At 36.0% G+C, this 13,496-nt stretch overlaps 1 protein-coding gene across 1 annotated transcript in view; it reads left to right on the forward strand.

The window, feature by feature from the left end:
• The first annotated feature begins 10,453 nt into the window (after nucleotides 1–10,453).
• Nucleotides 10,454–13,496, forward strand: part of LOC143233163 (serine/threonine-protein kinase H1 homolog) — a 41,516-nt gene continuing 38,473 nt past the window's right edge. Inside the window, exon 1 of the mRNA XM_076469116.1 lies at nucleotides 10,454–12,062. Coding sequence (XP_076325231.1) covers nucleotides 11,100–12,062 — 963 coding nt within the window. The 5' untranslated portion in view covers nucleotides 10,454–11,099. The remainder of the gene's footprint in view (nucleotides 12,063–13,496) is intronic.

The following is a 13,496-nucleotide window of genomic DNA, read 5'->3' on the forward strand; positions in this document are numbered from 1 at the left end:
TTTCGTACATCGGTTATTAGTTATATCTTCCACTTCGTTTATTCATTGTAAATTGGTCATCACGATTGCTTCGATCTGGTTAGCTACTGAAAATCAAGTAATATGATATCAATTTGCTTATTATTGAGCGTTATATCTCAATTTGTTAATATTATTTTCCTTCCTAGTAGCATCTAATTATAAATAAGAACTTCCAAGTGAAAGTAAATGAAGAATATAACAATCGTGCTATGTCTGTTACACCCAGTGTTGACAAGACCTTTTGCCTAATATTATAGCTCTTTCAAACGTTTGATTGGTTGGTTTTGAATTTCGCACAAAGCTACACGAGGACTATCTGCGCTAGCCCTCCCTAATTTAGCAGTGTAAGACTAGAGGGAAGACAGCTAGTCATCGCCACCCACCGCCAACTCTTGGGCTACTATTTTACCAACGAATAGGGGGATTGACCGCCACATTATAACGCCCCAACTGCTGAAAAGCCGATCATGTTTGATATAATAGGAATTCGAACCCTCAACCCTCAGATTACAAGTCGAGTGCCTTAACAACCTGATCATGCTGGGGCAACTGTTAGAGTGTGAACTGGTTTAAGTTGGTGACGTTTCGTCAGTTTCGTGTATGTGACGCAAACTCAGTAATGATAAGCACTTTTTTTGTCATGCTTGAGAAATGATTTGTTCTCTCGCTAAGTGAGTTTAAAAAAAGGCTTCACAGATATATGAATGATAAGGACTGACTGTTGTTCCTAAACATTATGTTATGTTAACATAAAAACGTTATTCAGGTTTCTTTCAGTGATGGCAACCACTCCCATTTCCAAAAAACAGAGAGGCAATAAATATGTTACAACAATAAATCCTTAAGTCTTATTGATTGTATCAAAACCGTAGGTCTTCGAGACCCCCAGCCTCATGGAGTCCCACAGTAGTTAACAATAGCTACTGTGTAATTTGGATACACTGATCCCTTGAAATCTGGTTGCGTCACAGTCAGTGAAAGTACTTTCTTCGATAATTTTTATTTCCTATCATCACAGACAATTTTACTCGTCCTTTTAGAGGGTCAAGCATGGCCTAATAGTCAAAGTACCTGTATGAATTTGAGGATTCATGATTCACAGGAAGCTACCGTAAAATTGTGACTTCCATTTTGGATTTGAGTTTGGTTAATTAAACTGAACACTTCTGTTGTATACTATTAAATTTTAAGTAAACTAGGCTTCCTTTAACTATTATTCAAGGGGTTATAACCTGATGTTTTAACTCTTTACTAAACTCTGGAATCAAGTTAGTTAAAAGAGTGTCTTTTGTCCACTAGGTCGGATCGACAAGCTCTGTCTCTGGTGGACAACACTTACTATCAACCCTTTGTTGCCCAAGCTAACTATCAACTCAGTCTATTCACCCTGTAAGTCACTCAGTAAAAATCGAGCATGTACAATACAGACCTGTTCTCGTTACAAGCACCTTGGTCGTGTGGTCAAAGTAAACCAGTTGTTGGAGATGGCAACACAAATGACTTGTATGAAACAGAGACTATTAAGCATTTAGAAGTTCCAAGTACTGTGACAACACTTAGATAAAAATGAATTAGTGATGTGAAAACAAAAAATTGATGAATTCAGAATTTCAGAGATCAGCTTTAGGTTAAAGGTTATCCTGAAATACCACAGAAGAGGTTTTTTTTTCATGTTTATGATATTAACTGAAATCGATGACTTCACGTGCTCTCTCTTAAATCGGTAAATAAGAAAGTAACGAAGAGCTCATCAAATGGTTTCGATTTCTTTCGTTATCAGATAAATGTTTTGATCCCACGCCCTTGTGATTCGCTTGAATAAACAGCGATGATAAAAGATGTAGACACGGTATTACCATGGAGGAAGTTTTCTGTATTTTCATCCGTAGAGAGAAACTCACACAACACATTGTTCGGGAAAGAGACGCCCTCTTTAGTAACGTTAAAGCTACAGTTGCTAAAGCGAACACTCTAACCCAGTTGAAGCTGGGCAGTTCTCTTGTCACCGTTAGCAAAACAATAAACGTAAACTTGAAGATAACGACTCCAGTCACGCTTCGAAAGCAACGATTGTTTTTGGAAAGAAAGATAATTGAAGAGATTGGAATCACAGTAATCCCATTAAATCACAAGCCAGTCAAGCCTCCCGATGAGAATGGACTTTTGCGTCTTTAGTATATTTAAACGCGAAGTTTGAAGTCGATATCCCCGTAGAGTGTGGTTCCTATTGTTAACATACGGAAGACTTAAGAGGTGCCTTATCGTTTTTCACACAATGGAAATTAGGTATAGGACAATAGTATGTAAGTATGGCCATCAAAACGAACTCATACACGCACATGCAAATCTAACATCAGTGTATTGTGTTTAAATCCACTATATTAGGTATAGACGTAATTACATACCTATCTAACACACCGTATTACGTTAAAATCCGCCATAAAATATAATATTTAGTTCAGGGTATTGTGTTTAAATCTCCCATATGTTTACATATATATAGAAAAACATAGACAAAAATATATGTATCACAGTGTATTGTATCCACCTTAATACATATAGACATTCACACGTACATATCTAACACGGTGTATTACACCTATCATAATATACATAGAAGTACACAATACATATATAACATAATGTATTGTGACAATCATAATACATATATATATATATATGTTTAGACATACACATCTAGCTCAATATAGTGTGTTTAAATACACCATAATACATATATATGTATAAAGAAATACACCATAATACATATATATATATAAAGAAATACACACACATACATATCTAGCTCAGTACACGCATACGTATTTAGCAGTTTGTAGTGTAAATCCACAATTTTATATATACATACATATACACACATGCGCAAGTAACCCAGTTTATTATATTTAAATCTGCTATAACGTATGTATATATACATACATACTTTATAAAGTGTATTTGTAAAGGATAGTTACTTTTAAATACATTACTCTTTGAATTACTTTCAGCAAAGCAGCAAAACGACTCTGAATAGCCCTCTTATGTGATTACTATGTTTTTGCTATTGCCCCTTTTTCGGTGTTCGTCTTAAATAATTAAATTACCATATATAGTTTTAAAAAATTGTAAACCCTTCAACTCGTGTCTAAAGTCAACAGAATGAGTCTTTAAACATAACAATTCTTACACATGACGTTCACAAGGAGCATTAATTTGTCGTTAACGCTGTCATTTCCTGTTGGGAATGTTATTACAAGTTATACACTTTGGGGATAAAGCGTTTGTAGAAGCGCAATCGCCCAAGCACTCTGACATTGAAAGACGTCCTCTAATCAAAGAAAGTCGCTGGTGAGCGTTTTTACTTACTTTTAACAGCGACGTAAGTATCTTGACAACAAGTCTGAAAGCCTCGTATAGTAATGTCCTTAAGACGTGTCTTTTCTGTTACTATATCAATTGAAAATGTGTTTATAAAACCCTTCTATGTTGCATTTCTGATTGACATTAGGAATTTAGAAAACTCAAAACAAAAAAAGAAAAGTGACAAACGAGACTTCAAAAGATTTCATTGTTTGCAAACTACAACTGTTTAAGTGTTCCGGTGTAACACTTCAATCAAAACTTCTCTTACATATCTTTTGTTTGTTTGTTTGTTTGTTTTCTTAGAGCAAAGCCACATCAGGCTATCTGCTGAGCCCACCGAGGGGAATCGAACCCCTAATTTTAGCGTTGTAAGTCCGGAGACATACCGCTGTACTAGCCGGGAGCGCTTACATATCTCTGTGCAGACACACAGAGTGCACTCCGAGAAAACAATTCCATATGTTAGTTTCAACACAAGAACTATATATATACATCCGTTAAATACTACCTGAACTTAGTTTTGATTTCTCTTAACTTTCATTTCACGGCCCGCCATGGCTAGGTGGTTAAGGCATTCGACTCGTAATCCGAGGGTCACGGGTTCGAATCACTGTCACGCCAAAAATACACGCCCTTTCAGCCGTGGGGGCGTTATAATATGACGGCCAATCCCACTATTCGTTGGTAAAAGAGTAGCCCACGAGTTAGCGGTGGGTAGTGATGACTAGCTACCTTCCCTCTAGTCTTACACTGTTAAATTAGGGACGGCTAGCGCAGAGAGCCCGCGAGTAGCTTTGCGTAAAATTCAAACCAATACCAATTCTTTCATTTCACCCTTGACGAAAGAGGGCCTTTCCTTCTGAAAACACTGGGTTTGTTTATTTATTGATATTTATTTTCATTTATTTCTTCAAGCTTGTATTAGAAGATAGGCTTAAAGAAGCTCTCCAACGTGGGTTTCAAATAATGAATGGCAAAACTACGATTCCAGGATAGTAATCAAGAGAGATTGTGTTTGTTTCACAATCATACGAAACGGAGTGCATTTTACAACAGAGATCAAGAGAGATTGTGTTTGTTTCGCAATCATACGAAACGGAGAGCATTTTACAACAGAGATCAAGAGAGATTGTGTTTGTTTCACAATCATACGAAACGGAGTGCATTTTACAACAGAGATCAAGAGAGATTGTGTTTGTTTCACAATCATACGAAACGGAGTGAATTTTAAAACAGTTATAAAAAAAAGAAAAGAAGTTTTTTATTTTTTTGAATTTCGTACAAAGCTACATTAATATTTATGTGTTTCATTTCAGGATATAGATATTTAAACGTTTAGCCAAGATATTCATAAGCATTTTAAAGAGCTATCTGTTCCTAATGTAGCAGTGTAAACCGCCAACTCTTGGGTTACTCTTTTACCAACGCATTGTGGGATTGACCGTTACTTTATAACGCCCCCACGGCTAAACGGACGATCATGTTTGGCGCCACGAGGATTCGAACCCTCGACCCTGTGATTACCAGTCGCACGCCTTTATACGCTTGGCTATGCCGAGCCTCAACGAAAGAAAACACAAAAATATGTCATTGAATGGAGATAAATGTCTACTCCGAATTGAAAGAATAGTTTATTAAAACACATTTCACGCACATACCTTTACTCGCCATATCAATAAGTTTATTGCAATAAGACAAGGAAATCTTAACTTAACTTCGCCCGTTCTATGTTCATGCATGTTAAGTATTAATTGGTTTTATTGTACAAACTTCTCCCCAGAGGCAAGCAGCATGTCTGCAGATTTGCAACGCTAGAAACCAGATTTCGTTGCCCGTGATGAGCAGAGCACAGATAGCCCATCTTGTAAATTTGTATTTAATCACAAACAAACTTATGCACACTTTCAGGTAGGATCTAGAAGAATTACTATACTAAGGCAAAGTCAAAAAGATCCAAATAAGATATTTATGAAAAATAGAAAACACTCACTGAAATTATTTGTTTTTCTCACTATCGTTGTTGTTTTGAATTAAGCACACAGCGGGCTATCTGTGCCCTGCCCACCACGAGTATCGAAACCTGGTTTTTAGCGTTCTAAATCCGCAGACATACCGCTGAGCCACTGAGGGGCGTATGAAAGTTTCCAAATGTCAAACTGTCAAATAAAACTTTTATTTGCACTTTGATCAATTTGAATTAGGGTTTTTTTCTTTACATAATGAACATCATATTACCGTATAAACCAAACAGATAAGTTTCATTAGTATAAACAGCTCATACGTATCCTAATCAGCCGGTCATACTTTGCCACGCAGGGGCGTATTAAGGTTAATTGGCGCTCTGTACACACTATTTTAGTTGCGCCTCTATCTACTTTAATGACTCACCAAGAAAATTATCCATGAATATGAAGAAAAAAAAAGAAATGCAATGAAATGAGTGTAAATATGCGAACATTATTTTTCTAATTAAAATTAAACATATTTTAATTTTTCTTCTCCTAAGAGTTTTTGTTTTTGAATTTCATGTAAAGGTACTCGAGGGCTATCTGCACTAGCCGTCCCTAAGTTAGCAGTGTAAGACTAGAGGGAAGGCAGCTAGTCATCACCACCCACCGCCAACTCTTGGGCTAATCTTTTACCAACGAATAATGGGATTAAGTGCAACATTATAATGCCCCCACGGCTGAAAGGGCGATCATGTTTGGTGCGACCGGGATTCGAACTCGCGACCCTCGGATTACGAGTCGAACGCCTTAACACGCTTGGCCATGCCGGGCCTCACCTAAGAGGTGCTCCTCTAAATGTCGCGATCTAAGCCGTAAGTTGAAAGAAAGTTGATTAATACGCCACCTATGTTTTCAGTATTTATAAGTTTTAGTGAAAAGCAGACAAATTACGTTTAGAATGAAGAAGAATTACACGTTTTAGCCTAGCTGCTTAATATAAGCACCTTTATCAAAGCTATGTCGAATACGTTGCTCATATTAAATTGGTGTTTTGCCACTTATTTGATCGCAAAGAAAATATATCACATTGCAGAACATTCGTCAGTCATTTGTAATTGTTAGTCAAACTCGAATGACTTTATCACTGCCTGAATCGCAAGCAGGTCTTTAGTTTCTCAAGTTTCAATGCGTTAGAAGCATTTTTACAATGCTTGTCTTCTATTTTAACACATTCATTCCCAAGGTCATACTTGTGGAATTTCTCTTTAGCCCAAGTTCATTTTTTATATTAAATAGAATGTTATATTAAATAGAAAATAGAAAGATTCAGGGTTATTAGGTATAAATATGGGTTTTGGTAATTTCAAGAAATGGGTTAGATCTATATTGGCTTCTATAAAAGTCCATTTACTTTCACGGTCATGTCACTCACATCGTTTTTATTCTAACAAGAAATATATTTTATTTTTCCAATAAATAATTCAGTTGAAAAATAAAAATAAATCATTATTTTCAACAAGGATTTACATTTCAAATGTTTGTTTTGTAATATACACACATATATACTCACTTTTGTATTGTGACATAATACACGTGTATAGAAGTAAGTGTTTTTCTTCCTATACATTATTATAAAACTATAAGAAAAGCTTAAGAATATGCCTTATAGCCTCTTATAAAGTTAAAGTATTGTGAATATGTTGTATGGGTTTAACAAAATATTGTGCGTCACTCATATGCTAATAGAGCAAAGCATTACCATAAAACCATGTCAGTCATATATGAGAGACACTGGAGCGAAAGTGTTAAGGTATTCGCAAACAGGTAAGTTTGTTACTAAACCAGAGTTGTAAGAAATGTTTCAAGCCTTGTGACACATATAAGTTTGGTTTTCCAATGGATAAAATACATTGAGATAAATATTCCATTTTGGTAAAACAAACTGTCACGGAATTTCTATGAAAAAACAAACAAACTTAAAATCAACATTTAACTCTGTGCTCAGAGCTGCCGTTTCAGCGTGAGAGCTGCAAGACTCGGCGAAACGTGAAAACCATTCAACGATCACTGGTGATACGTTTTCCCCCAAACAACTTTGTTTAGAACTAAACTACAGTCTTAAACTCAAGTATTTTGTTATCATCGTAAAGTTAAGCCTGGAATAGCTGTTACCAAGCTGTTCCTGGTTTCTTAGATAGCAGCTAGTTGAAAATCAATCCTGTATCCATGTAGCATGTTCAATCCGTGGTTCTCCAAAGCAGTAATTATAATCGTAAGGCATTGTTTGATTGTTCTATTTGTCCAAGTTGATAGTTAGATCCAGTTCAGGCCCTGCCAGTTTAAACTAGCTCAATTTGCTGCTGTCAAAACACATCATCAACCTTCAGGCGGTTGTTGCAATATTGACAAGAATGGTACGTGTGTCTGACAGTTCTCTCCGACTACAGCTGGTGACATCCGTGTAACAAATGATCGCACGTATTAAATACAGTTGAAGCAATCATTCCTTCACTTATGCCTATCTAAGAGGGCCTGGCATGGCCTAGCGCGTTAAGGCGTGCGCTTCGTAATCTGAGGGTCGCGGGTTCGCGCCCGAGTCGTGCCAAACATGCTCGCCCTCCCAGCCGTGGGGGCGTTACAATGTGACGGTCAATCCCACTATTCGTTGGTAAAAGAGTAGCCCAAGAGTTGGCGGTCGGTGGTGATGACTAGCTGCCTTTCCTCTAGTCTTACACTGCTAAATTAGGGACGGCTAGCACAGATAGCCCTCGAGTAGCTTTGTGCGAAATTCCAAAAACAACAAAAAACAACAGCCTATCTAAGTCTGCATTTATGATGCCGTTATGGTAACCGAGACTGGAAAATCCTGTTGTTCTATAAGAAGTCATAACGGTTGCATCGTGAAGCCTTGCAGCTTCTGATGCATAGAATCTAGTGGTTTGGTATTTATTTCATGCTTGGGCAGTAGTCATGGAGTCTGGATGCCATTTTCAAATCTGCATTTGTGGATTTTCACTACTGTTGATTTTTTGTCTTATCCAACGCATAATTCATTATGATCACTTCAAACTACTTTGCCACTGCAGATACCTCTATGACAGATAAAATATCCTTAAAATACATGTGGTGTGCATGAGTTTACTTCACAGCCCTTCTGTAAATTTGTCGACGAATACATTAATTTACTTACATAATAATCCCTAAAATATAGAGAGCCAAACACATATCTAGTTCATCAGAACCCACTGAAGAAGATTAATTGCTTGCTGATGCATAAGATATGCAGGATCTATTCAAAACAACTGCGGTTCTGGCATCAATTACAGTGGATTTACCACCACCTCAACTAGGTACTGACAACTCACCAACAGTCAAGCTATTGGAATGTGTGCTTGTCAGATCCTTAATGTCAATAAAATCCAGTCTTCACTCCCAACGTTATGCTATCACAAGTTAAGGAAAAGCCCTCACAAAAAATTGAAGAACCAATCTAAACTGTTCATATGTCTCATTAGACGATATTATATCGTGAGATGTCACCAGCACCAGTTTTGTGTCCACCACTATACAGACCATTTCGTCCATAAAATAAAGAAAATCTTCCTAGGGTAAGAAATCTTCCAAACTATAATTATTGAACATCTAAAACCATGGCATCCATGGTTGCAACAAAAACAACACCGGAATTCGAGGTCAAGAAAAGACCTCAGTTTCTACCATATCATCCCCACCACTATTCTAATGACTACAGGAAATACCATAGAGGATGTTAAAGCTGGAACTTCTGTCTGTACCATCACAACTTGTCTCATTTCATCTCAAAAAACACATTTTAGTTCCACTATCTGGAGTAGGCTGCAAATCTAACAAAACCTAAGGCTCTCTATAACCAAGAGAAATGTAATATAAGGAAGGAGTTCTAACCATCATCACAGATTCAGTATAAAGGAGGACTCTAGACTGAGCTGGTCCAAACTTACAAGACCTTGATGGGATAGATCAAGGAAGGTCGCCAGGAGGACCTCTGTCGCCAACAGAAAGTCAACTGGTACAATGAAAAGTACTTTAACGGTATTGTAATAAAGGTAGTTATTCTATTTTAAACTGGCCCGTGAGTAGTGCAATATATAGTACAAAACTCAAAACATTGTATTGTCTTTAGTTTATTATTTTACCCCTTTTTTGTACTTGTGTTAATTTTATTTTTATCTTTCCATTTTGTTTTATATCATTGTTGCAGAATCTTTTCATGTAAACCTAGATGTGTTTTCTTTTTAATGAATATTTTTGTATTATTCTAAAATACAACAACCTCCAGCATAAACAAAGAGAAAAATTAAGCGTTATCAGCCTTATGCCATCCATCTCTTTCATAGCGTCTCCTAGCAGGACAGTGGTAAATCTTCGGATTTACAACGCTACAATCCGAGATCAATTCCCCTCAGAGGACACAGGATATAGCCCAATGTGACTTTGCTAGAAGAAAACACACACCTTCCGTAGTTTTGTCGTTTAAAAAAATGTTTAAATTTTATATATTTAGACTCACGTTAAAAGAAACTAACAAAACTACATCTCAAAATATCCATTACTGATATACAGAGCGACAGTTTCAAGTACCCAGTCTATGACCCGGCAAGTGGTTAAGGCACTCGACTCGTAATCTGAAGGTCACGAGTTCGAATCCCCAACACACCAAACATGCTCGCCCTTTCAGCCATGGGTGCGTTATAAAGTAACGATCATTCCCACTATTCATTTGTAAAAGAGTAGCCCAAGAGCTGGCGGTGGGTGGTAATGACTAGTCTTACACTGCTAAATTAGGGACAGGTAGCGCAGATAGCCCTCGTGTAACTTTGCACGAAATTCAAAAAACAAAGAAACAAAAACAAACCAAGTCTATTCCAATAATTTTTTTCACGTTAACTGACAAATACGTCATATGCATAAAGTTGATCCCTACGTATAAAAAAGTTTTTATCTATTTAGCAAAAAAAAAGTAATTCTTATGACACTTATCATTGTACTTTACATAACTAAATTGGAATGTTTCATTTTCAGTTAAAGCTCTTATCAAATATATGTGTGCGTGTGTGTACAATTTATTTTTCACGATTCCTGTGTAGTCTACACCGTTCTTAAAGAGGAGCGATATATATGAAAACCACACAAAGGACATCCGCCTTCTTCTCAGTAAGTTTAAGTGATTATAATTTATAGGGTCTACCCTCTTTTCTCACTTGCCTATAATTTGCGCATATGCCCTTTGAACAATCGAGTAAGACCACTGACGCACGACATCATTACTAGCGAGGTCTCAGCGGAAGGATGTGGTGGAATATCGTGGCTCGCGCGCCGTCGAATAAAAACATTGTTAGGATTGGAAAATGCTTTACTTCAATTTTCTGCGAGAGCAAATCCAAAAATTGAAAGACGGTATTTTCTCTCAACGGACGTTACATGATTTCGTTTCGTGTCATTTTGTATTTTCTTCGAAGAAAGCACAACTTCATTGTAAACCTGTCGGTAAGTGTGTGAATATGACCTGTCGTACTAGTAATTAGTATTGTGATCAGTGTGAAGTGTGCAGAAAGAGTAGAGATTTTGACTGACTAGTTTGAACCTTGAGCTTCTTTTCGCATAATTGACCAGTAAAGTAAGTCCACGCTGGTATCGTAGTATCTGTATACGTACTATACAATATTTAAATTTATAATTTAACTCTTTGTTATACGAAGTTCAGAACCTATGTAATGTACATACATAATGGGTTGTAAAGACAGTAAGCTTGAAAAAAAATGTGACTTTGATAACAAATTATGTGAAAGTACAATTAAACCAGTGTATGAAGTGAACATTCCAAAAGTGAAAGTCAGGAAAGCGCCTAGGGAAAAAGGACGGCGTCGTCGAACTGGCACTGGCCGCCAGATAACTATGGTTAGTAATCCATGTTCTAATGGTTATTCTCGCTCTGTAATTAAAGGCAAACGAAAGCGCCAAACAGACAAAACCGGACAAGTTAGGCGTTCCTGTTCGAAAACTGTTTACGACCCCAGAATCACAGCAAGATATGACATTAAAGCTGTTATTGGAAAAGGAAGTTTTAGTCGAGTGGTCCGTGTGGAACACAGAATTACAAAGCAACCTTACGCGATAAAACTGATTGAAACCCCGAAAGGAAAGGAAGCTTTTGAAGCAGAGTTGTCAGTGTTAAGAAGAGTTAATCACCCGAATGTTATCCGACTTATAGAAGTGTTTGAAAGCAATGATAAGATATACATGGTAATGGAGTTGGCAACAGGTGGCAATCTACTAGACAGAATTGAAGCCCATGGGTATTTCATGGAATCTGATGCAGCCAGAGTATTACAGATGATTTTATGTGGTGCAAGTTATCTTCATAGTGTAGGTATAACACATAGAGATTTGAAACTTGAAAATCTGTTGTATTATCACCCAGGAAATGATTCTCGTATCATGATAACAGATTTTGGATTTGCTAGCACACGTAAACCTAATGGTAATGTCTTCATGCACACTGTTTGTGGTACTCCACAGTATATTGCACCAGAAATAGTCGCTCGTCGGCCTTATACATGTGCTGTTGACATGTGGGCAATTGGTGTCATATCATATATTCTTCTTTCTGGGAACTTTCCATTTGATGCCAGACAGGATGCTCTGATTTTGAAATTGGTTCTGAAGGGTTCTTACAACCTGTCGGCTGAGGTAGGTCACTTACAGTGATTTCAAAATGTTTACTTTGTAACTTAAACTTTTCTTCATCCATCCATCATTCTATTTTATTTGTGTTACGTGTTCGTGAATGAGTAAGAACCATAAATCTGTGGGGTTCTTGTAAATTCAAACAGATGTTTCTAACAGTAACACTAACATGTACCAAAGTATGCATTATTAGTGTATTACAAGAAATTTTCGTAGCCGTAATATCAGAGCAAGTATACTATGATGACATTATATATTTATACGATAAAATACTGTGTTAATTCATTTATATCAAAATATTATGATTGTACAGTGTACTTAAATAAATTAATCGTTTTTTTATGATTGATAATAATCTTCAGAGATGACTATTAAATAATTAAAAATTTGAGTACCGGTTCATATGACGTAAAGTACATGTTTCTGAATATCTAAGACGAAAGGTCATGACTTTATATTGATCTATTTTGTATGACAGGAACAATGTCTTCTTTGTTTCAAACAACGGAATCTCAGTAAACTTACTTGTAGCTCTTTGTACCCTTATAAGTTTCAGATGATGTCACATTGATTGGTGAGCTTACGGAAGTAAGAAATATTAGTTTATTTCTTGTCAAAGTGTCTATCTCAAACTGTTACACATACATGTGTATATTAATACAAGTAATTTTTTTTTCAGATTATGCATTTATTTTTGCCTTTTATTATGCAACACAAAACCACTGTTGGGCCACAGCATATACTTAGACTATAACTTAATTAATTCTGAAATTTAGATAAGTATAAATGTGATATTATTTAAAGTTTCTGGTTGTTTTGTTTTTTTTAAATAATGGAGTCTCTCCCCAGCTCTACTGATGTGGTTTTATTCATTGTTTATAAGGTGAATATTTCGTGGAATATGATATATTTAATGATCGTTATAAAAACTAGTTACAATGAACCATTCTGAAAATTTTAAGATTTTATTACACTAGAAAAAAAATATTTGCAATGATTTTCAATCTCTTCATTTTTCTTCTCTGCGTATCAACTCGTGAAATTCTTTCTTTTGATATTGTAAAAGTACTAATTAAATAATTCGTTACCGTAAAACATGTACTTTACGTCAGTAAAATGCTTGTATCTGCTCTGCATATTATAGCATGTTACATGTTTTACAAACAACTGCAGTTGTTCATCTGGCATAACATCTGAGACAACAATGCGATGGACTGTTTCTGTAATAATGTATAATGAAGCATTATTAATAACTTAACCTCATTAATTAATTGTTATATTTTTAAACAAATTATAAACTCGTATTGTTAGAGATTTGATCAATTGTAAGATTGTGGTTTACTCTTGTTAAAGCAAATTTTCATGGTTAATGCATGGGATATTTCAGGCAGAACCGTTTCCCTATATATGATTAATGTTATTTTCATTAAATTTATT

Source organism: Tachypleus tridentatus, chromosome 12 (assembly GCF_004210375.1).
Source record: "Tachypleus tridentatus isolate NWPU-2018 chromosome 12, ASM421037v1, whole genome shotgun sequence".
In the NCBI taxonomy this organism is placed as follows: Eukaryota; Metazoa; Arthropoda; class Merostomata; order Xiphosura; family Limulidae; genus Tachypleus; species Tachypleus tridentatus.